The sequence below is a fragment of the Mus musculus genome, chromosome 6 (genome assembly GCF_000001635.26).
Source record: "Mus musculus strain C57BL/6J chromosome 6, GRCm38.p6 C57BL/6J".
Classification (NCBI taxonomy): domain Eukaryota; kingdom Metazoa; phylum Chordata; class Mammalia; order Rodentia; family Muridae; genus Mus; species Mus musculus.
Genome location: NC_000072.6, coordinates 83,692,804 through 83,714,967, shown reverse-complemented (window position 1 = coordinate 83,714,967; position 22,164 = coordinate 83,692,804). Strand labels below are relative to the sequence as shown.

Below are 22,164 nucleotides of genomic sequence, written 5' to 3'. Positions count from 1 at the left end.
TTGAAGCCTGGAGGTCTTCCAGGCTCAGGGGCCAACTCCAAGTGACCATTCTCCTGGGTTCTCTGTCACGGCTGGCTGAAGGTTTTGAACGGCCAAGTCGTGCTCACAGTTTAAGCTATTTCAAGTTCAAGGTTCGGTCTTCTCGGGGACCCCCGTGGACCTCTGAGTACCGAGCGCATGCGTCCAGCTTCTGCTCCAGGGCGTTTTTTAGCCGAGCGGATGACTATCCGGGTGGATGACCGGTGCTTCTCAGAAGGATCTGCCATTCAGAGGCAAAGGCTATGGTAGGCTAGAAACGGGGCGTTTTGTTTGGAGACCTGCCGAGGGGGCAGCAGGCTTCAAGGGGCACTCCTGACAGAGAAGATTATTGGTGCCTCTTGGCATTGACCTTAAAACTGTGGCGCCTTCGCAGATCTATCAAAATCAGTTGAATTCTCTTCCGGGTTGCTACGGAAAGCACCAGGGTCCGAGGCAAAGGTGGTGGCGGTGGCAGGCTTGGATTACCAATTGCAGGGATCTGTGAACTACACTTTTCCCTCTTCTGGTACCAATCCCGCTCCACTAAAAGAGTCAGTGTAGGCTTGGCCCACTGCAGGGTGAGAGCAGAGTTGGAGGCCCCATTCCTTCTGTTGTCGCCTTGTTGATCGCATTGGTGATCCCCTTCCAAGACAAAACAAAAGGTTCTTCCCACACTACAGGATCTTGACCAAGGGACGGGCACAAGGGATGCCTTAGAGACTGTGGCTTCCTGGAGGAAGCCTCACTGTGGAAGTCATCTTGGTGGCACAGTATTTATGCCAGCGGCTGGAGACAACGCTTCCATTTTGAAGGCAGGGTGAGCAGACCAGGGGCTACCAGCTTTGTATTCTCAGAGGAAATCTGAGACGTTGGCCAAGCAGATGGTCTGACTCTCCTTTACCTCTAAACTGCTGGCTTTGCACAGCAGCTCATTCTCTGGGGCCACGATGTGTGTGTGTGTGTGTGTGTGTGTGTGTGTGTGTGTGTGTTGGGGGGTAGTTAAGAGAGATTTCTGACTAACACATCACACCAGTAGACAGAATCTGCAGGTCACTCCAGTGCTACCCCACTCCTTCCTTCCACAAATATTTACGGAGAGCCTGCAGACTGTTTTCTGTGACAGCACCCTGGATCCTCAGGCAGCTTCCTGAAGAGGAGGGAATCCTGGAGGCAGGAGGTGAGACAGCAGTTCCGCTCACCTCAGCCTCCAGCTGCCCTTGGCCTTTCCAGTGCTAAAAACCTCTCTCAACCAATGCCACACCCGGGCGTGGGAAGGAGGGTGAAAAGAAGTGGAGAGGGTGGGGTCATTTCTTATGCCCACATAAGCTCTCCTTTGCACCTTAGAAGAATTGAGGGGGCTACGTACTCAGAGGACCAGAGGACAAGGGTAAAATGTACTAAGGAGGGCTCTTAATTTTGGACAATGGGGGCTTGCCTTCCCCAGTGTTGGGTTGGCTTTTCTCATGGAAGCCTCTACCCTCAGCTGTGGTGGGGCTTCGAGCAGTGACTGACACGGGTGACCCTGCCTAGGAGGGATTAGCAGTAAATGACGTCCCCGGCATTTCAGGCCTGTAATGACAGCCTTGTCATTAAATGGGGGAGGGGCAGAGGGATTTACGTTTCTGCATTTGCTTTTTATTTCAGTCCAGTGGATAACTGTACTTGTATTTAATATTTCCATTATATTTTACAAATGTAAAGGAATTACCTTGTGTGGGTACATTATAAAAGTATACCCCTGAAGAGGTACCCGGCATGCGCGTCTCTACTTGACTTAAATGGCTCTATCCCAGAGGACAGAGGGCCACATTTTACTCCCACCTCTGCAAGTCTGCACCAGAGACAGTCCCACTGATGCCCACGAGCAAGATTTATTTGATCTACATAAAGGTTGGTAGAATGGAGGAAGATGGTGTTTGGGCGCATAACTCAGTCATCCTGACCAGGGGAGACGCCTATTCTTAATGCATAGCACTGGCAAGGTCCTTAGCCTAAGAGCTTAGGCTGTGTCTTCATTTCTGGAAGGCTTGCAGATTCCCTCAACGAAACTCAACTGGTGGTCGCTCCTTGTCCTTAGAACCCCTCAGATGACAAAAGGGAATTCATATTAACCCCAGGTAACCTACAAGTCCTCACACCTGCGGGGATTCCTGGTGGTGTAACTGTCTTACACCATCAAGCGGGTCCCTAGAATGGCAGTAGCCACCCAGCCTTCCAATGACCACACCTATTCCCAGGAGTGTTTCTTTATTCAGGGTCCCTGGCAGCGTCTTAATTTAAGAGAGCTTCCTGTACCTCCATGCCCTGCCCTAGCTGGCTCTCAGATCCCCAGGGCCACTCACATGGTGACAGTGGTGGTGGGGGTCAGGAAAGTTGTACTCCACCTGCTCTAAGATATTGACTTGGGTGACAGAAACCTAGGTTTCCCTCCGTAAAAGAAAGTTGGCTACAGGCCTCCTGAGGCCTGTGGGAGGCAGCTGGGGGAAGCCAAGTGAGTGAGTCCGAAACCCCAGGATGGCGGAAAAACAACAGGCCTCAGGCCTAGGATCCAGTTGACCGCAGGACCCGAGACTTCTTTCTCCAAGTGTCTACCTGGGAGAGGCCCAGACCCAGGATACTGGCATTGGAGGTTTGGATCTGGATGAGCGATGGCAGGAGAGTGCCGGGAAAGCAAGTTTGCTGCGGGGGTTGAAGGGGGATGGGTGAAGGGGCTCCGACTTCGGGTGAGGGCGGGTGGAGCCGAGGAAGAAAGCGTCGGCCAGGCCAGGCGGCCAGGCCAGGCGGAGGAGCGCCGGAGCCGGCGGTATCCAAGCGAGTGGGAAAACTGGAGCAGCGGAGCCGCGGCAGGTCAGGCTACCCTACCGCCCACCCAGCCATCTCTAAGCCTCAACCCACGCAAGGCTAGGTGCTGGGAAATAAGGCTGGGTTGAAGCGGGGACGCATCCGACTGCCTGCGTGGCCCAGCCTTCCTCAGCAGCTGCCCACTCGGGTCCCTCCCAATCCTGTCCCTACAGCGCGCGCGTGACTTTCTCCGCCCTTGCTCCGGGGACCCCGGCGCGGAGGCCCTGGCTCTCGGTGTCGGGCTTCTCCAACTGATTCGTGTCCTTACTACACCAACCAGCCCGGATGGGCCTAGAGAGAGAGAAAGAGAGAGAGAGAGAGAGAGAGAGAGAGAGAGAGAGAGAGCACCGGTCCAGCAGGACGAAACAAGGTCCAGCCCCCTGCTTTGTCCCCCGCGTTCAGCTCAGTGTCCCGCACACAATAGGCACTCGGAGTATTTACAGGATGAACTACCAAATGAATGAACCACTGTATGATCTGAGAGATGGACGTTGTAGGGATGTCGGAGGCCCCAGGAAAGGCAGCTTGGTGGCCCAGGGAATCAGAGCTGCGGCTGTCCCCTTACCTCGTACCAGGATGCGGCGGCAGTGGTCTGTCTCACCGAGCGCCTGCTGTCCGTCGCTGTCCCCTCCGCTCTCCCTGGAGCCCGCAGGGCTGGAGGCGGAGGTCCCAGCAATCTCCCTCGGACTCGCGCTACCTGTGTCAGCACGCAAATCTTCCGCTCCGCGGTGCTCTCCGTGACGCCCGCTGCGGCCACCAGGCTCCTCCCGGCGCTTGGGGCCGCGGTCCCGCTCCGCGCCCCCATCGCCCATGCCCGCCGCCACTGCTGCTTGGGCCACAGCAGCCGCTAGTCCTAGCTCAGGGTAGCAGGTCCCTCCCTGCCCCTCCCCACCCCTTCCTCCATCTGCCCCGCCCCCTACAGGCCCCGCCCCCGTCGGCGATTGGGCGCGAGCTGGGGTTCCAGGACTCTGGGTGGATCCAGTAGGCGCAGCGCAACGGGAGTTCGTTCAGGGGGAGGAAAAAAGGAGGAGGGAGTGAGGGGAAGAGAGACAAGGGGAGGGAAAGAGGAGAAGGAGGAGGGATAGGAGGAAAAGAGATATGTGGAGAAGGGGGAGGGGATGGTGTCTTCGCGCCTCCTCGCGTGGGGCGGTGTTTAGAGCCTGGCAATGGGAGACTGGACAGCCCCGTGGTACAGAAGACCGCCCCACACCCTCTCATAAACTTTATTACTCCCTACCCATTGGTCCCTCTCGCCCTCTTCCCTCTGTTCCCTATATCTCCAGGGAAATGCACCTAGCTTTCAGTCTGGCTCCGCTTGATGGAAAACTCAGAGCTCGAGGAGGCGACCCTGACTCGACCCGGCAGAAAAGAGGAGGTTTGCTGGGCTCCGGAACTTGGTGCGGTGGGGGCGACGGTAGAGAGTGGGGTGTAGGTCTGGGGTTCAGGGCACGCGTCCCCCAACCAAGGCACTCACACTCAGGCACACAGAACAGCCACTTATTGTGGGGATCCCGCGAGTTTCGCCAGACAAGCCCGGGAGGCGGATGCTGTCCCCAGCCAGGGTGAGGTGCGGAGCTGGACCGGCAGACCGCCAGGTTGTACTGCCAAGAGCAAACGCTGGGCTCTCCCGCAGCTCTGAGGTTGTCACTCCTGGGACTGACACCTAGAGAATGAGACTGAGCACGGGCTTTTTTTTTTTCTCGCGCTTCTGTCCTGGAGCAGCCCCTTGTTCAGTGCCTGCTCCAGACGGATCTCTGGACAGGAGCCTGTGTCCTCTTGGCTACACGTTCTGCAGAGTCCCGCTTCTGTTTAGACAGTGTCAGGAAGTGTGGGGAACAGTCTCATTGTATTTGACTCAGCTTTAAAAAGAGGTTTGGGGGAAAGATTGAGAAGGATGGTGTGTGTAACCGAGGGTCTATGGCTCCTTTAAAGGCCAGTATCCCGATCCTTCAGACTCTTCTTCCTTTCTTCCACTTGCAGATTTGGAATAAACTAGGTACTAGGGGTGAGCCAAATGCTTGGTGTGAGTCCAAGCCAAAGTACTTCAGGAGATCCCAAGATCTGGTAGCGGGTGTCTGTGACCACCAAGGGTAGGCTTGTGGGGTCTCTGTCTCTGAGGTTGAACAGGTGTTGGGTGTGGGGAGTCAGTCAGTGCCTTGGTCTGTGGTGTGTGTGTGTGTGTGTGTGTGTGTGTGTGTGAAAACGGTTGGAGATTTTGGGAGAGGTGGTAGATGTGACTTGGCGATTCTCACTGATTCTTGTAGTGCTGGAAAAGGAAAGAACAGCGGTAAGAGAGGATGCCTGCTGGGCCCTATTCGCAAAGAAAGGAGCGGGGGTGGGGGTGGGGTATGGCTTCCATGGTGTGTAATTGGCCGGCAGAGGGGACAGTGTGGACTGTCAGTGCCTGCTGGTTGTATGGAAGAGAGAAGAGGGAGGGAAGGAAGGAGAGAATGAGGACAGGATGGGAGAGAAGAAAAGAGGGAGCTGAGAAAGCACCAGCACTTTGCATAGTTAAGGAAACCAGAGAACTGGAACCCATCTGAGACCTAGGCAAAGTGGCCAGCCTTGTACTGGTCCCCTCCTAGCCTGCCCTCTGGAGGGCAGTAGGACTTCTCAGCAGCCCCCACAGCCCCCTCCCCCATTGACCACCTTACCTGAGCCATCTGCATTTATCTCATCTCTGGCTTTCTCAAAGTATGCCCTACATCTAGTATAGAAAAACAGAAGCGGAAGAAACTAGTGGAAGCTAGACCTCATACCCTCCACCCAAGCAGCCTCCCATGCCACCTACAAAGCTGTGTTTGTGCCGACAAAAGCAGAGTTGCGTCTTTTCACAATGTTTTCTCTGGTTGGTTTTTCCAATCAGGGTTTCTCTGTGTAGCCCTGGCTGTCCTGGAGCTCACTCTATAGACCAGGCTGGCCTCAAACTCAGAGATCTGTCTCTGCCGCCTAAGTTCTGGGAATAAAGGTATGTGCCACCACCAGCTTCTTTTCATGATGTTAAATCTTCACTTCACTGGTGGAGGAGGTCAATCAAGTCTTTTTCCAGGAGCCTTTTCTGGGCTCTGGTCCCCAAGTGAGCTGAACCATCCTTCCTGGAGAGGCTGATGGTTTTGGAGAGTGCTTTGGAACTAGAGTCTGGAAGTTCGGACTCTTCTGGGTCTCCAGGTGACCTGGAAGCTCTCAGGTGATCCGGTTCCTTGGTGCCACTGGTCTCTGGCCAGTCTTTGCACTTAGGGAGACTGTGTTCTTTAGTGCTGTCCTTGCTAAGGAGGTCTGGGTGCTACTATGTTGTTATTTGGCCAGTGAGTGCCACAGTCATGGTGGGTGGGTGGGGGTGTTGCCTTTGTCTGAAGGTCTGAGTGTGCCCTGGGAAGGGAGGCAGGAGTTTTATTCCTACTGTGTTCTTCCTGCTGCCTCACATCCCAACCTGACCATAAGCCTAGAGAACCTCTCTTCCAACCTCATCCATCTCCTCTTCCTCATTCTCCATCCCTCCCTTCCTCTTTAGGGTCTCAACTAGCACAGCCTGGCCTCAAACCCACAGCTCTGTAGGCTGTGATCAACTTCTGATTCTTGTGCCTCCACCCCTAGGATGCTGGAGTTATAGGTGTATGTCATCACCTTTTAAAATGAAGGCTTTACGCAGGGCTGGGGATCAAACCCAGTTTCTTACATGCCAGGCAGGCACTCTACTGAGTGCAGCCTTTCCTCTGAAATGTATCGAAGAGCCAGAGAAATTACAACACAAAGGTGGTGGAGCAGAAGGACTGGAGGACACGATGACAGCAGACCTGGAACCAGCTCAGTCTAGTTTTTGCTTGCTGCTTCCCTCTTGCTGGGGTGTGTGTTGGAGGGGGGATTGCTCAATACTTCATCCTCCAAGAGTCTGTGTTGAGCTTAGCCTCTTGCGCATCTGGGCTCTTTCCTGGTTTGGGAGTCCTCTCAAATATCTCCAGGGAGGTCCTGGGGAGCATATTTGTGTTGTCCCCAGAGAATCCAGTGCTTATATTTGTCACCACGTAGAATTCTACCATTGCTAAAGGGAGTTTGGAGTTTGGGGTAAGCAGGGCAAACTGAGTATAGACCTAGTCCTGGCTCAGAGATGAAGCAGACCTCACCGAAAGGGTCTACCCCTCACTTCCTTTCCCAGCCTCTCATCTGGGAGCCAGACCTCTGCACATGCATGCTACAGGAGGGCCCCTCCCCTGCCTATCCCATTCCCAGAGGGAGCTGATGGTTTCTGAGCACAGTAACCATGCTGGATGAGAAGGGGGAAGGTGGGAGGGGATTGAGTTCTCTGAAATGTCCTTGTGGGTACAGAGAGGTGCCAGGCTCCTTATGTTCTGATGCCTCACCTCCTCCTGGGTTAGCCCCTTCAGGTTCACAGAGATATTTAAAAATAGTTAAACATCCCAGTATTTGTCATGCGTAGAGACATACACTTTTCTTTAAAATATTTAATTTTATGTGTGAGTGTCTTGCATGCACTTATGTCTGTGCGCCATGTGTGAGCCTCGTGCTGGCAGAGGTCAGGAGGGTTGGATTCATTAGAGCTGAAGTGGTTACTACAGTTATAAACCACTAAGATCATAAACCACTAAGTAAGTGATGGAAATTGGACCCAGGTCCTCTAAAAGAGCAGAAAGTGATCTTACCCACTGAGCCATTTCCTCCAGCCCCTATGGACACATTTTAAGCAACAGGAGATGATGGTGAGGATGTGTCTGTGACCAGCCCTTGTGCTGTAGCACAATGGGAGCAGGTGCAGAACTGGAAAGGTCACTGTTGAGGCTGGAGCAGGAACTGAAGCAGACTAGGGCTAACTGATTCCAGCTGGGGATACCAACTATTCCAGCCACTGTTCTGTGGGCCTTGGTCCACAAGGGTCCTCAGTTGGCAGAAGTGCTCTAGGCAGGATCCCCACTTCCCAACACTCTAGGTTCCATAGGTATGGCTCTGGCCTGTCTAAGTGTCTCTTGTGGGTCTCCAGGCTGTTCCTTCAGCTCATGAAGGAAATCTAGTTCTGTCAGAGTTCAAGAGTGAGCCAATACCTGCTGCCCATGTGCCAGCCCTGTAGCAAGGAGCTGACAACTTTACAGAGCTGTTGAGTTCCTGCCTCTAGCCAGAAGTCTGCCCAGGGCTGGCTGTGGTGTGACAGTGGTGCTTATATTGGCATATAACTCAAATATCACACAGCTCTCCTATTTATGGTGTACAGTTCTATAGATTTCAGTGTATCACAGTTAAGTGCAACCATCACCACCACAAATATTAAAGCATTTTCATAGGCTAAGGATGCTGTCTGAATAGAGTGTTTGTGTAGCAAACAGAAAGGCTCAGGTTTAATTCCCAGACCATGGGGACCAGTTGTGCTGGGCATGACTGTTATCCCAATTCCTGGGAGATGGGGGTGACAAGATCAGAAACTCAAAGCCATCCTTGGCTTCATAGCAAGTCTAAGGTCAGCCTGAGCTACAAGGGACCTTGGAGGGAAACTCACCTTTCAAGCTCCCCCCACTTCCCTCTCAGTCCTGAACCACTATTGTCTTCCTGTGACTATGGATTTGCCTGTATGGGGTGTCTCATATGAGTGGAATCTTACAGTGTGTGCACTAATGGCTGGCCTCTTTTTCTCAATGTGCTTCAAGGTTCTTTTGTGTATAGTATATACCAACACTCCACTCCTTCCTATGCCAACTAGCATCCACTGTGCGACAGAGGCACTTCTGCCTGTTTACACTGTATTCAAATGTTCTTAGGTGAGAACATTTGGGCTCCTGATTCTGGCTGTCCAGCCAGCAGCTCAGCTAGAAGAGGAGCTTTTTAAGGAGCAGTCAGAGGGGAGAGGCTCAGGGAAGCATCCTGGTCACTGGGTGGCTGTTTGTACCCCTTCAGTCACCTTCTGGAACCATCTTTTCCAATTCTGCCCGATGAGGATGGATCATGGAGCTGCTGGGCTCCTGGGGATGATGATGCTGGAGAAGTGACTCAGAGCTGTGGGTCTTGACTAATCTTTTATGTCACCAACTAGATACTAATGGGTTGCTTAGCTTCTGTGTTACGGTGTCCCCCCCCCCCCCCCACCTATCTAATGGGAATGTTAGTTCCAACTCCTGGAATTGTTATAACAGTTAATTAATTTGTTCAGACCATTGGCTCCCATGTCTGGTGCCAAGGAGGAAAAACAGAGGCTTGTATTATTTAGCTGTAAAGTCAAGCATACACCATAGCTCCTTGTGGTCCCTCTTCTTCCTCCAGAGGAGGTTTTGGTAGCCAGGGAGGACAGGGAATGGCTTCACCTGTGACCTCAGCTGTCCCTGTGTCTGTCCAAGGTAGAGGTGCAGAAAGAGCTCAGTTGGCCACCAGGGCTCCAGGACAGCACAGCGGCCAGCATGGTTGAAGCTTTTGTTTCTCTCAAGAGCCATTAGCTGAGAAGTCCAACCTAGAACCCCGATCTTCGGCATCCAACTTGGACACCTGGCACAACTATAACCCATCTTTCCTTGTTTGTAGTTCTAGTCCAGTGTCCACATGGAAGTTAGATTTGAGCGATTTCCAAACCTGAGCCACCCCACCTGTCCACCAATCCTGTAGCCTTTTCCAGCCCCAGAGGCAGCTAGGCATCACCCTTCTGTTTGGGAGAAGCAGGGAGAGAAGGTGCTGGCAGAGCTTCCCCCCCCCCCCCCAGCAAGTAACAGCTCCAAGGCTGGAATTTTCAGGTGCTTCTCGGAGCCCAGGATAAACTACCCATACTATTCCCCTGTCTACCTTTGGGGAGAAGCCAGTGTCCTTCTGTGCCTTTAAATTTGCGGACTGGGGGCTGGTGAGATGGCTCAGTGGGTAAGAGCACCTGACTGCTCTTCCAAAGGTCCGGAGTTCAAATCCCAGCAACCACATGGTGGCTCACAACCATCCGTAACGAAATCTGACTCCCTCTTCTGGAGTATCTGAAGACAGCTACAGTGTACTTACATATAATGAATAAATAAATCTTTAAAAAAAAAATAAAAAAAAAATAAAAATAAAAAAAAAATAAATTTGCGGACTGACTGAATCCAGCGCACCAGCATCTTAAAAATGGTTGGTTCCAGTGGGACAGACACATCGCAGAGACATTTATTTATCAGGAATAACAGATTAAATTTCCCCTCTTGCCACCCTGCTTCCACGTGAAGGATGAGCCATCAACCACCCTCTTCCATGTTCCCAGCACTGAGGATCTGGAAGTCCTGTTGCTTGGAGGAGAACCTGAGGCCTCTTTGCTCCCTGGGGGTGGGAGGTGGCTGGGGAAATTTTGGAGACTCCTAGCTTTGGGTGAGCTCCCCTCTGCATCCTGTCTCATTGGAGACTGAACACAGGATCCTTTGTGTGAGCTACACGCTCACTCTGGGAAGTGACTTCCAATAGGTGGAGTTGAAGAACAGTGTGTGGCTGCCTTTGCTGGTGCCTTGCTGAGCCTCCTGGGAATGCCTGAAGACCCCAGCCATCAGCTGAGCCCCTCACTGCAGTTGCAGCTGAAGGAGCCTATTCTATGATGCCCCTAAGGACTTTCCCAGTTCTCTGGAAATAGCTGCATGCTCCAGAAAAACCTTCATCTATCGGATGGACATGTGTCTCTAGAGATCTACTGACAGCTTTGCACTGGACAGCTAAATGCATTGTGTGATGCAGAGCCAAGGCTGGAGATCTCAGAGGTCCTGGTTGGGTGGGGCCACCAGGTGGTTCACAGATGTGGGCCAGGCAAGCCTAGGGTCTAAACTCTGATATCTAGTTTAGTAGTTTGAGAAGACAGGACACATTTACACAGCTGATCTCTGAAAACCAGAAAGAAAGCTTTCTCGCCTAAGCTCTGTTCAGCTATGAAACAAATCTAACAACTTCCAGCAAACCTGCAGACCCACACTTTGGGGCAGGTATGCAGGTGCGATCTAATTTCACCAACTTTAATAACCAGTTTTTATTTTTACAGAGAAAAACATACATCTAGGAAAATACAAGATATGAAGAATTATATGAGGGCAAATTAGGAGTCCCTCCAGACTCAGGCTCCATCACTAGGATCCCCGTGTTCTTGTGTCATTTCAGACGGAAAACTCCCTCCCTAGAATCTGGAATGAACTCCTTGTGTCTGCGGTTCTTCCAGCCTCTCTGGCTTTGGCAGGACACTAGATTCTGGCTTACCCTTCCCCGGCTCTCGGCTCTCGTCCCTGGCCAGCCACTGTGACCACTGCTTTGCCAGACCACCAGTGTGTCAGATTCGTTTCCGTTCCGGAAGATTGGTATTTGTATGGTTATTGTTTTGAAAAAAAGAAAACGAATTAAATTAAGGGGAACCAAGGAGAGGGATATTTGTAGCTGAGGCCATTGCTTCAGTGTGGAGCCCTGGTTGTGCCCTTCAGAGCCTCGGGCCGAGAGGGAGTGTGGGGGCTGTGGGGCCCCCGGGAATTAGCGCGTGGAGTGAACGTCGGGGCAAGAGTTGGGGTGGATTAGCGGGTTCAAAAGCAGGTCAGGGGGAGCTAAGCGTGGCGACCAAGTCCGTGCTAGGTCAAGGTCCCTGGCAAAGGCTGGCTCGAGCGATCTGCAGGAAGCCGTACCAGTCTGCAGCTGCCCAGCCAGGGACCAGAGAAATGCAACAGGAACCCATGCTTGTCTGCAATAATTTACAGGACCCCGTTCGAGCTCCCTGGTTGAGGTGTGCTCACCTTGAAAGACAGGGTTTCTCTTTTACATTTTAACCTTTTCTTTCTTTTCTTCTTTATGTTTGAGACAGGACCTCACTCCGTAGCCCAGGTTGGCCTCCAGCTCAGGGCCATCCTCCTGTGGAACCCCTGAGATCACAGGCGTGTCTCACCAAGTCCCACCTCTTTGTTTTTATACTCCCTCCTTTCTGACCAGATAAATACATCGACCCACGCAGGTAGAATTTTCTTCTCAAGAGTCTCTTTCTCCTCCTGACATCGGGGGCCATGTGAGTCAAATGGGGGTTGGGGATTTCTGAGACACAATAAAAGAATCGCATCCTCCTCTTCCCGCTCGAGTACCTGCGATAGGGAGGGAGAGCTGGGAGTAGCTGAGTCGCTCTTTCCTTTGCGAAAGGGAGAGAGGTGACTCTGAGCCCCGAACGTTTGTAGGGCCCTGGATAGTCTTCCCTTTTCTCCAAAAGACTCGTGAGTTTTAACAGGGAACAAACTTGGAGACGCGGTGGATTTCGAAATCCCGGTCTTGTTGGTGGCCTAAGAACAATTTACAAAGCAGCCGGGGTGGGGATGAATCCTCGAGGTCTACCGAGGGTGGTGGCCCCTCCCGAGTCGCTTGGGACCTGGCGTGGGGCTTCTTTTCCTCCCGCGCTGTGCAGGCCCAGGGAGTGGGGTACGCGGATGGACTTGGTTTTGTTGAAATCCGGTGAATCTGGACTCGGGTCGGGCTAGCTTCACGGAGTAAGCCTATCCGATCCCTGCAGGGGAGAAGTTTCCTACTTCCAGCTCTGGGGAAAGTACGGAAGGTGGCAAGGAGCTGTGGAAAGCGGAGGTGGCTTGGGAGAGGCCTGGGCTGTGGAGTCCCCGGGCGGCTCCCGCGACTTCTCTGGAATGCTTCCGAGCTGCAGGCCCTGGATGCTGGCGTGCAGGGTGTAGAGCGGCAGACCCGGATGGACCGGCTGGTGCGGTGCTCGGGTCCGAGTGGAGTAGGTAGAAGCTTGGCTTCGAGACACAATGCAAATAAGCTGCTCGGTTCCCAGTCCCACGGAGCCTGACATCTTTCCACTGGAAAAACGCCCGGAGCTGAAGGCACTGTCTCTCCTTCTTTAGGCGGGCGTTCTCGCTTCGCGGCTTGCAACCGGCCTCACAGTTCAGGCTTCAGCGGCAGAAATAATGGGACTGACGGCAAGAAAGTATCCCAACGCTTTCCCGCTCTTCTGGAGCTGCCTCCACCCCATCCCCACCGCCGCATCCTTCTTTTTGAATAAATTTACCTTGAAAGTACAGTTTTGTATGTAGCCTTTTCTGTTCTCTCTCTCTCTCTCTCTCTCTCTCTCTCTCTCTCTCTCTCTCTCTCTCTCTCTCTTTCTCTCTCCCTCCCTCCCTCCCTCCCTCCCTCCCTCCCTCCCTCCCCCCTCCCTCCCTCCCTCCCTCCCTCCCTCCCTCCCTCCCTCTCTCTCTCTCTCTCTCTCTCTCTCTCTCTCTTTCTTTCTTTCTTTCTTTCTTTCTTTCTTTCTTTTTTTGACAGGGTTTCTCTGTATAGCCCTGGCTGTCCTGGAACTCACTCTGTAGACCAGGCTGGCCTCAGAAGTTCGCCTGCCTCTGCCTCCCAAGTGCTGCGATTAAAGGCCTGTGCCACCACTGCTCTCTTTCTTTCTTTTAATACAAACTAGTGTACTAGTTTTTTTAAGGATTCGTTCTCTCTCTCTCTCTCTCTCTCTCTCTCTCTCTCTCTTTCTCTCTCTCTGTGTGTGTGTGTGGTGGGCGACAGAAGAGGGTGTCGGATCCCCTATAGCTGAAACCAGAGTAGATCTCTTAACCTCTGAGCCATCCCTCTAGTGCCCTTAACTAGAATTTTAAAATTTACATCTGTTTATTATGTGTGTACATTTATGCGCATCCGCAAGCCAGGAGTCAGAGGACAACTTTTGGGAATGGGCTCTGTTCAACCCAGTAGGTTCTGGGAATGGATCAAATCATTAGCTTGGTGCTAGGCGTCTTTACCCGCGGAGTCATTTCTCTGTCCCTTCTTTGTTTTTTCAATTGACCTTGCAGTTGAAATAGCTCACAACTAAAGCCATCCTGTCTGCAGCCTTCTCCACCCAGAGCAGAGCCTTTGGATATTTATTTTACAGGCTCAACAGCACAGAGATATCTCCACTGTGGAGAAACTATCACCGACCTACTTTCTAAAGGGGACGGTGAGGCATTTACTTCGGAATTTGTTCGGCAAGAGTCGGGATCTCAGATACCAACACTGCGTCCTCATTCTAAGACTTCTTCTGAACTCGAACCTATGCCGGGCGTCCCTGAACAGAGCACAGGTGGAGAGCCTTCTAGGGAGAAGGAAGAGAGGTCACCAAAGCTTGTGGTGAGCTCCCTCCCCCATCTCCGAGGACCGCTGTTGCTCAGATAAAGCTCAGAGAGGTATTTGAAAAGGAGAAACCCCAGAGCCAGAGCCAGCCGACCTAGGGGTCGCGGCTGGCAAAGACTCTTGGCTCTGGGATTGCAAAGGGACACTTTCTAGTAGTGGGTTCATTTCAGAGAGCGGGTGGAAAAGCCACGGAAGGCCACGCCCTGGCTATCCTGGTTAAGGGACTAGGAAATAGATCTCATCCTGTGTTTGTAGGACTTGAGAAGGTTAGAGTATCATTAGATTAAGTAATTGTTGTGGTTTGGGTCTTGTTAAAAGATATATATATATATATATATATATATATATATATATATATATATAGAGAGAGAGAGAGAGAGAGAGAGAGAGTGAGTCTGGAGTTCAGGCTGGTCTGGAACCCTTGATCCTCTAGCCTCTACCATCCAATGCTGGGGTGACAGGTGTGCACCCCTCTACAGGGCACAGTGTAAAACAATTTACTAAGTTTGAATTTTGTCATAACAAGAATATCTATGTGTCTTAAGACTAACTTTAAAAAATAACTAAAATTAAATTAAAAAATTTAAGATTGGCTTAAAAAAATCAGGACTCAGCAGAACCTCCTAGTATTACTAAAGAGAAGTGTGTAGGAGTCTCTCTCATAAACACATCTCAGGAGATGGAGATGTATGACTCCAGTAACAATAAGCTATTCCGTTTTTTTACAACAAGGCTTCCTACTGCCCCAGAGAGCTGGGGGCATCTTAGCTCTCCCGGGCTAGGTGGAACCATCTGTCCTTTGGCTTTTGGCAGCAGGAGAATCAGAAGGTCAAGGGCACCATTGGCCATAGTTTGAATTCGAGGCCACTCTGGGTTATAAAGAAAACAAAAGTTTCAAATCTATGGAAAAGTTACCAGAAGAGTAGAAAGGCCCCAGCACAGAGGTTTATCTCTTTCTTCCCCATGAGTGTGTAGTTAGTGTTGTTGGAGTTAGAAAACTACAGATGTAATGCCCTTCCTCTTCCGTACTGCAGTGTGGCCTCTCCCGTGGGAAGACTTTGCTCATCTCAGTGTTCAGGACAGGGAAGGGTGGACTTAGCAGGCTCCCTCACTCACAGTCCATCAGCTAGCCCAGTGATATCCTTTCTACTCATATTTTTTTTCCTGGCCCATATTTTAATCCAGTATTATCCCTTGCATTCTGTTTTAAAATCCTTTTAGTCTTTCTTAGCTAGAAACAGTTCGTTTACTTCTTTGTCGTTGCAACATAATTTTGAAGGACACATCCAGTCTTTACACACATTTTAGTTTTCTAACTGATTGCTTTTTGAGACAGGATCTCACTACATAGCTCAGAGCATCCTGAGAATTCATAATTTTCCTGCCTCAGAGACCTCCTATTTTAGTTTTGGGTAACCTGGAACAACAAAAAAAAAAGCTGTACAAAGAACCCTTGTCCTGACCTATTTGTGCATAAGTTGCTGTCACAATGCTTACTCCACATCCTAACAAACAAAGACATTCTCTTGGGGTCACAATGCAGTCACTAAAATAAAACAAACAAACAAACAAACAAAAACCCAAAACAACAACAACAACAACAAAAACCCTGCACTGTCCCAGAGTCCCCAGCTCTGCAAAGCATCACAGTCACCAGTGTCCCGGAAGTGTTTCTCATGTGTTCTTAGTTTTTGTATCTGGTCGCTGTTTCTCTCTGGTCGGTTTGGAGAAGTTTAAGGACAGTCTTTGCCAGATCTTCATGGCAAATGAACCCTCAGTGTGGATTTGCCTCCTGAGTCCTTGTGATCAAACTCAGACTGTGCACCTGCGGTGAGAACCCCTGTGCACCCACCTGTTCTCACCAGGTCCTCTCAGGTGGGATGTGATTTGCCCATCGATGGAGAAGCTACCAGGCCATTGGAGAGGGAGATGGGATTTTGCTGAAGGTGATGGTGGTTAGTTTTTTGTTTTGATTAGATATTTTCTTTATTTACATTTCAAATGTTTTCCCCTTCGGAAACCCCCTATTCCATCCCCCTCCCCCTGCCTCTATGAGGGTGTTCCCCCACCCACCCACATTCCCCCACACTGGGGCTTCAAACAACCTCAGGCCCCAGGACCTCTCTCCTTCCACTGATGTCCAACAAGGCCATCCTCTGCCACATATGTGACCAATGCCTTGGGATGCTCCTTGTGTATTCTTTTGTTGATGGTCCAGTCCCCTGGAGCTGGGGGGTAGGGGTGGTCTGGCCGGTTGACATTGTTGCTCCCTCCATGGGGCTACGCCTCTCAGCTCCTTCAGTCCCTTCTCCAACTCCTCCATCTGGGACTCCAGAGCTCAGTCCAATGGTTGGCTGCAAGTATCCACCTCTGTATTTGTCAGGTTCTGGCAGAACCTCTCAGGAGACAGCTATATCAGGCGTCCATCAGCAAGCACTTCCCAGCATCCACCATAAACATCTGGGTTTAGTGTCTGCACGTGGGATGGATTCCCAGGTGGGGCAGTCTCTGGATGGCCTTTCCTTCAGTCTCTGCTCCAAACTGTCTCCATATTTCCTCCTGTGAGTATTTTGTCCACCCTTCTAAAAAGCACTAAAGCATCCACATTTTGGTCTTCCTTCTTCTTAGGCCTTATATGGTCTGTGGATTGAATCTTGGTTATTCCAAACTTTTGGGCTAATATTCACTCATCAGTGAGTACATAACCGTGTTTGTTCCTTTGTGACCGAGTCGCCTCCCTCGATGGTGGTTAGATGGTGGTTAGTTTTAATTGTCAACTTGACCCAGCCTAGAATCACCTGAGAGGAGATTAGAGATGTAAATCAGGCTGGGCAGGCAGCTTGTTAGTAGGGGATTGTCTTGCTTATGTTAATTGATGTGGGAAGGCCCACCTAAATCTGGGCGGTGCCCTTCCTTGAGCTTAGGTCTGGCAGTGTACAAGGGCAGAGAAAGTGAGCTGAGCAGACTGCACGTGTTTCTCTCTGCTCTTCACATTGGATGTGAGGTGGCCGGCTCCTTCCAGTACCATCGTGACTTCTCCACAGGATGACCTGTGACCTGGCCTTGTGAGCTGAATACCCCCATGTCCCCCTAAGCTGCTTTTCCTTGGGGTGGGTCATCACAGCAATAGAGAGAAGGTGGGAGAAACAGGCTTTCTCCTAAAATGCTTCTTGCTTTGTAATGAACTAGCGATTTACGGGGGTGCGGTGGGGTGGGGGGGTGTTGAGATTTTGATCAGGTCAATTCCTGTGTGCTAAATGTGTGACTTGTTACTACCACTATTACTTTAATTCACCCCAGTGTTGGAATCCCATAAGGTCGTGTCTTTGTCCTTCTTTTGGTGACAGTTTTATTGAGGTCTGAGTTATTTGTCATACAGTTGCTAGAGTAAAGGGCACCCCGTTCAGTGGATTTCAGCAAACTCTCAGAATCACAAAGCCATCCTTTTAGAATATTACCATCACCAAGAAAAGAAACCCCAGGGGCCAGGCTGTGGTGCCTGGGAAACGCTAGCCTAGCATGTGTGTGAGGCACCAGAAGAAAAATACAGAAAACAACTCCTGCTCCTTTCCACCCCATGGCTAGCAGAGCCACACTTCCCATGAGGTTTCCTGTGCTACCGATGCAGCCAGGTCTTTTCCCCAAGGAGTTCTGGCCCTCTAATGTAGCAAGATTTACAAGGCAGAGTCTCGGATCTGGTTTTGCCCATACTACTGGGCTACTGGGGTGCAGGTGCGAGTCCTCCCAGAGGGCAAAGCTTGTCCACACACTCAGATTCATTTACTGAGATCCATAAATTTCCATCTAACCAAAGGGCCTGTTAGAGTTTCCTCTTCCTTCCCTTCACCTCCCCCCCCACCCCCCAACTCCTTCTCACTGTGTCTCTGACTGGCCTGGAACTCACTATGTATATCCACCGGCCTCTGGCTGAGTGCTGAGATTAAAAGCTCTCTCTCTTTCTCGACAGGTTTCCATGTCGCTCAGGCTGGCCCCCATACTATATAGCTTTAAAATGCTGACCCTCCAGTTTCCACCTCCTAAGTGCTAGGATTACAGGTATGAGTCACCACATCCAGTTTATAGAGTGCTAGGAATCGCAGGCTTTCTGCAGGATCTGAAAGCACTCTACCCACTGCGACCTGCCCCGCCCCTTCTTACTGTTTCCCCCTTTCTGTTTAACCACTCTCTTATCTGGTGCTGAGAAATCGGTTCCTCTCCTCTATTGCGTTCTCCTTACTGCCCCATTCCTCCCTAGAGACCTTTGGAAATAGGGCTTAGACATCCACTCCAGACACTGTGCCAATGACTCTACAATAGGTTGCTGTGGTGCCCTTCCTGGTGGGGAACCTGGCCTGGTTTGTTCCCACCCACTGGCTTTTGAAGAGACTTTTCAGAAGGGAAATGTTTTAAAGATCACACCCTCTCCCCCTCACCCCCACTGCAGATTAACTAACTCTTGTGTGCTATAGCTCCCTTTTATTGTTCTCCTGGGGTGGGGGGAAGGCTCCACCCTTGCCACCTCAAAACAGCCTCCTTGTGTACACTTCCCTAATCACCTGCAAAAGGGGATCTGGGAAGTCAGCTCAGGAGCAGAGCCCCTGGATCCAAAACATGCAGGTGTTTGACTTAGAGTCCAGGAGGGCTCTTCTGTCCTCGTCAGCTTCCTTCTCACCTTCATCTCTCTGTCTCTGTCTCTCTGTCTCTCTCTCTGTCTCTCTCTCTGTCTCTCTCTCTCTCTCTGTCTGTCTGTCTCTCTCTCTCTCTGTCTGTCTCTGTCTGAAGTCCTGGCTCTCATGGACTCACTATAGACCAGGCTTGTTTCCAACTCACAGAAACTCACAGTGCTGTCTCCCATTGTCTCCACAGTGCTGGGATTAAAGGTGTGAGTCGTGACACCCTCACCTGTATTTTCCTACTCTTAGGTTTTAGAACTATGCACCTTTCTTTGAGAATTTCACAACGTATTTTGGTTCTGTTCACCCTCTCTCACCTAACTTCTTCTGAAACTCCCTCTCCCTTCCAGTTCCCCTTGGGACTTCATGATACCACCTCCCCCTCTTCCTCCTCCTTTTCTCCTAGCCTGTAGGGTCCATTAATGCATTCCACATACTCCTGAGTGTGGAGCCATCTGGTGGGGCATGGCCATCTTACAAGGGAGAACACTCTTAAAGAAAGCTGACTCTTCTCCACTAGCGACTGTCAACTATGAATACATCCTCAGCTAGCGGTGAGGGCTGTGAGCCTCTCCTGGGTCCATGCTGGAATGCTGGCTCTCCTGGGTCCATGCTGGAATGCTGGCTCTCCTGGGTCCATGCTGGAATGCTGGCTCTCCTGGGTCCATGCTGGAATGCTGGCTCTCCTGGGTCCATGCTGGAATGCTGGCTCTCCTGGGTCCATGCTGGAATGCTGGCTGGCTGGTCTTGTGCTGGGCAGAGCTGCTGTGAGTTTGAGGTAAGACACAGGTCTATTCTGCTCCTCCACAAACGCTTATAGTCTTTCTGTCTTTTTCCAAAATGTCCCTGAACCCTGGTGGTGGCACAGGGCTAATGCAAGTGTCCCATTTGTGACTGCCAGTCTTCCATTTTCAAGAAACCAAAATTGAAGGAGATTTTGTTGTTGTTTGAATTTCCCTGCTGCTTCTAATTTCTGGTAATCTTGGGTGTTTTCCCAACATGTCTTTGGCTTTCCAAGGTCAGGACTTGTAGCCAGAAAGGGCCTAGAGATGTTTAAACCTTACATAGAGTCAGACTGTTCAGTTTGTTCTCCAAATCCTTGCCTCTCTAAAGTGACTTGGAAAGCTTTTTGTCAGTTGTACAGAAATTCACAACTTGTGTGGCCCGTAAAGTATTAAACTATTTTTCTGTGAATGGGCATCTTGAAAATTTCCACCAACACACATGTATATACACAGCATACATACAAACACATGATGCTCCCATAACTGTCCTTAGTTTTATATCTTGCACCCCTGCCAGGATGTCAGTTCCCATTACAGATGGTTACTGAGCCACCATGTGGTTTCTGGGAATTGAACTCAGGGCCTCAGGAAGGGCAGCCAGTGCTCTTACCCGATGAGCCATCTCTCCAGCCCCTACTTTAATTTTTCTCTTAAAGGCAGGTGAAACAAAGAGGCTACATGCACACCAGTCTTAGGTCTTAAGTGACCTCAGGGTACATTATTAACTGGGCTGTGAGGTCTGGCAAAAGTTCCAGTATTTTACAACATACAAGATATTTGTATAATAATGCTCAGGTCGAACCCCCGCTGCAGTGGATGGAGACCCAGGCAGATGCTGCTCTTGGGTACTAGGGATTCTGAGGAGGTGGGCTTTGAGAGCAGCTCTTCCTTTCTCTAAGCCAAGATCTGGCTCCAAGATGCTCAAGGGAGCTGGAGTCTGAGGGGATGGGAAGGGTTCAGAAAGCTAACTCTGCTTGTGGTCTGAGCCAGGCACTGAGCCAGAGAGCCAGTGAGGACCTGCATCCTTGTCTTGGTTACTTTTCTGTTACTGTAACAAACACTATGACCAAGACAACTTACAAATGGGTTTACTTTGTCTTCCAGTTCCAGAGGATAGAGGATACCAGTCTATCACGGAGCTGAAACAGCAGACACAGCAGCAGGAACTGGACGCTGAGAACGGATATCCTTTACCATAAGCACAGAGCAGAAAGAGCCAGCTGCAAGTAGGTAAGGCCTTTTTACTTTCAAAGCCCACCCTCCAGCAAGGCTGTACCACCTTAAACCTCCAAAAATGGTGTTACCAAGCAGGGAGAGACCAAGTTACTCAAATGCCAGAGACTATGGGGACATTTCTCATTCAAATCACCACAACTCTGCCTAGCTCTTTGGCTATACACCAGCTCCCAGAGCAGGCTCTATCTGCGACAATGCTGGGTCCTGGCAGGGCCAAGATGACTAACAAGAGTCTTCTTCTCAGGGAGTGTCTCCTCTTGAATAGAGAGCCCTAGAAAGTTTTTTTTTTTTCCCCTCCAAGTTTCCCCGACTTCGAAAGGAGAGACTCTAGCTCCCTCTAGCGGAAGCATTCTCTTCTGCGGGGAGGGAGATGTAGTCGACCCGGGAGGGAACTCGCAAGGCTGCTTCCCCAGGGTTGTAAAAACAGTAATGATTGCTGGGGAGAAGAGATTCTTTTGTGAGGCCTGCTGTGGGTGTTTGGTTTCGGACCCCAGGACAGGGGACAGAGGTGGATATTTTACATAGCAAAGCAAACCTGGCCTCCAGGTTCTCCCAACATCCCTCAGTCCTTACCTGGCATACCCTGCCTCCAACCCTGAACTTTCCGGCCCAGGGGCTAGCCTGCCCTTCCCCTAGAGGCTCTTCTCTATATAATCCAGACATTTTGGTCTCTCTCCCCTCCTCTCCGCTCTCTCTCTGCATGCTGTCCCTTTCTTTTGTTCTCTCTCCCTCCCCTCCCCAGCCCCTCCCATTCCCCACAGCGACGTCCCTGGCCTTGGTCCTTGGGACCAGTGAACTTGCCCACCTGAGAGCAGTTTCCCAGTAATCCTGCCTTTAATATAATCTAATCTGTTTTAAACTGGCTCATTTCGCAGGCGGCAGCGGAGAAATAACCTATCAGATGGTGCTGAAACCCGGGAGAAGTTAAGTCCCCAGCGCGATGGTTTTGGTCTTTCCTGGCCACGTGGGAACCACTTCTGTCCCTCTCTCTTCTCTGCTGGATACATCATTTCTTCGGACTCACGAGTACCCATCCCTAGATATCCTGACTATCCAGGTCCAGGACCCTCTGAGCTCTTTGCTGAGTTGCGGCCCCGACAGAGTTAGCCCCATCCGAACAAAGACCAGGCCTTTGTTTTGGGGGAACCCCTGATATAGAGACTTCTTATCTGAGGTTACCGCCCCCACATAAACCGTTGGGTCGATCTCAGACTATACATTGGGATGACAATTCAACAGTATTGAGATCTCTGGCAAACGTTGGGAAGATGGGTGTCACAGGATCTAAAACAAAAATGTATTCCTACGTCCAGTTTTTGGGAAGCTGCGCTCTCCTAATCTCCCTTCACTGCATTGAGCACAGGGCTCCAGGAGCCGCCTAGCCACTCCCACCTCTCATCCCCATCTCCTTCCCGTCCTCCTGTGGCTCCGTTGTCAGTGGCGGCAGCAGCAGCACCAGCGGTTGTGATGACTAAGGGTGGCGAGGCACCCATGTTCCCAGAAGTAATTCCAAATAAACTCCTTTGTTCACCAAGGTA

The 22,164-nt window shown here is 50.9% G+C and overlaps 1 protein-coding gene and 2 long non-coding RNA genes across 4 annotated transcripts in view; 2 read left to right on the top strand and 1 right to left on the bottom strand.

The window, feature by feature from the left end:
* Positions 1 to 3,729, bottom strand: part of Vax2 (ventral anterior homeobox 2) — a 27,075-nt gene extending 23,346 nt beyond the window's left edge. Inside the window, exon 1 of the mRNA NM_011912.4 lies at positions 3,425 to 3,729. Within this exon, the coding sequence (NP_036042.1) occupies positions 3,425 to 3,671 (247 nt within the window). The 5' untranslated portion in view covers positions 3,672 to 3,729. The remainder of the gene's footprint in view (positions 1 to 3,424) is intronic.
* On the top strand, positions 194 to 2,170 carry Gm32943. Its single transcript, XR_003956456.1, has 4 exons — positions 194 to 284; positions 699 to 1,195; positions 1,720 to 1,908; positions 2,044 to 2,170. It is a non-coding gene; the product is annotated as a predicted gene, 32943 (long non-coding RNA).
* On the top strand, positions 2,767 to 22,164 carry Vax2os (ventral anterior homeobox 2, opposite strand). 2 transcript variants are annotated; one of them, NR_002871.2, is made up of 6 exons: positions 2,767 to 2,865; positions 4,143 to 4,234; positions 17,900 to 17,988; positions 19,012 to 19,383; positions 20,495 to 20,616; positions 21,502 to 22,164. It is a non-coding gene; the product is annotated as a ventral anterior homeobox 2, opposite strand (long non-coding RNA). The 2 variants fall into 2 exon arrangements; NR_075094.2 differs by lacking the exons at positions 2,767 to 2,865; positions 17,900 to 17,988; positions 19,012 to 19,383; positions 20,495 to 20,616; positions 21,502 to 22,164 and adding exons at positions 10,948 to 12,544; positions 12,669 to 12,842.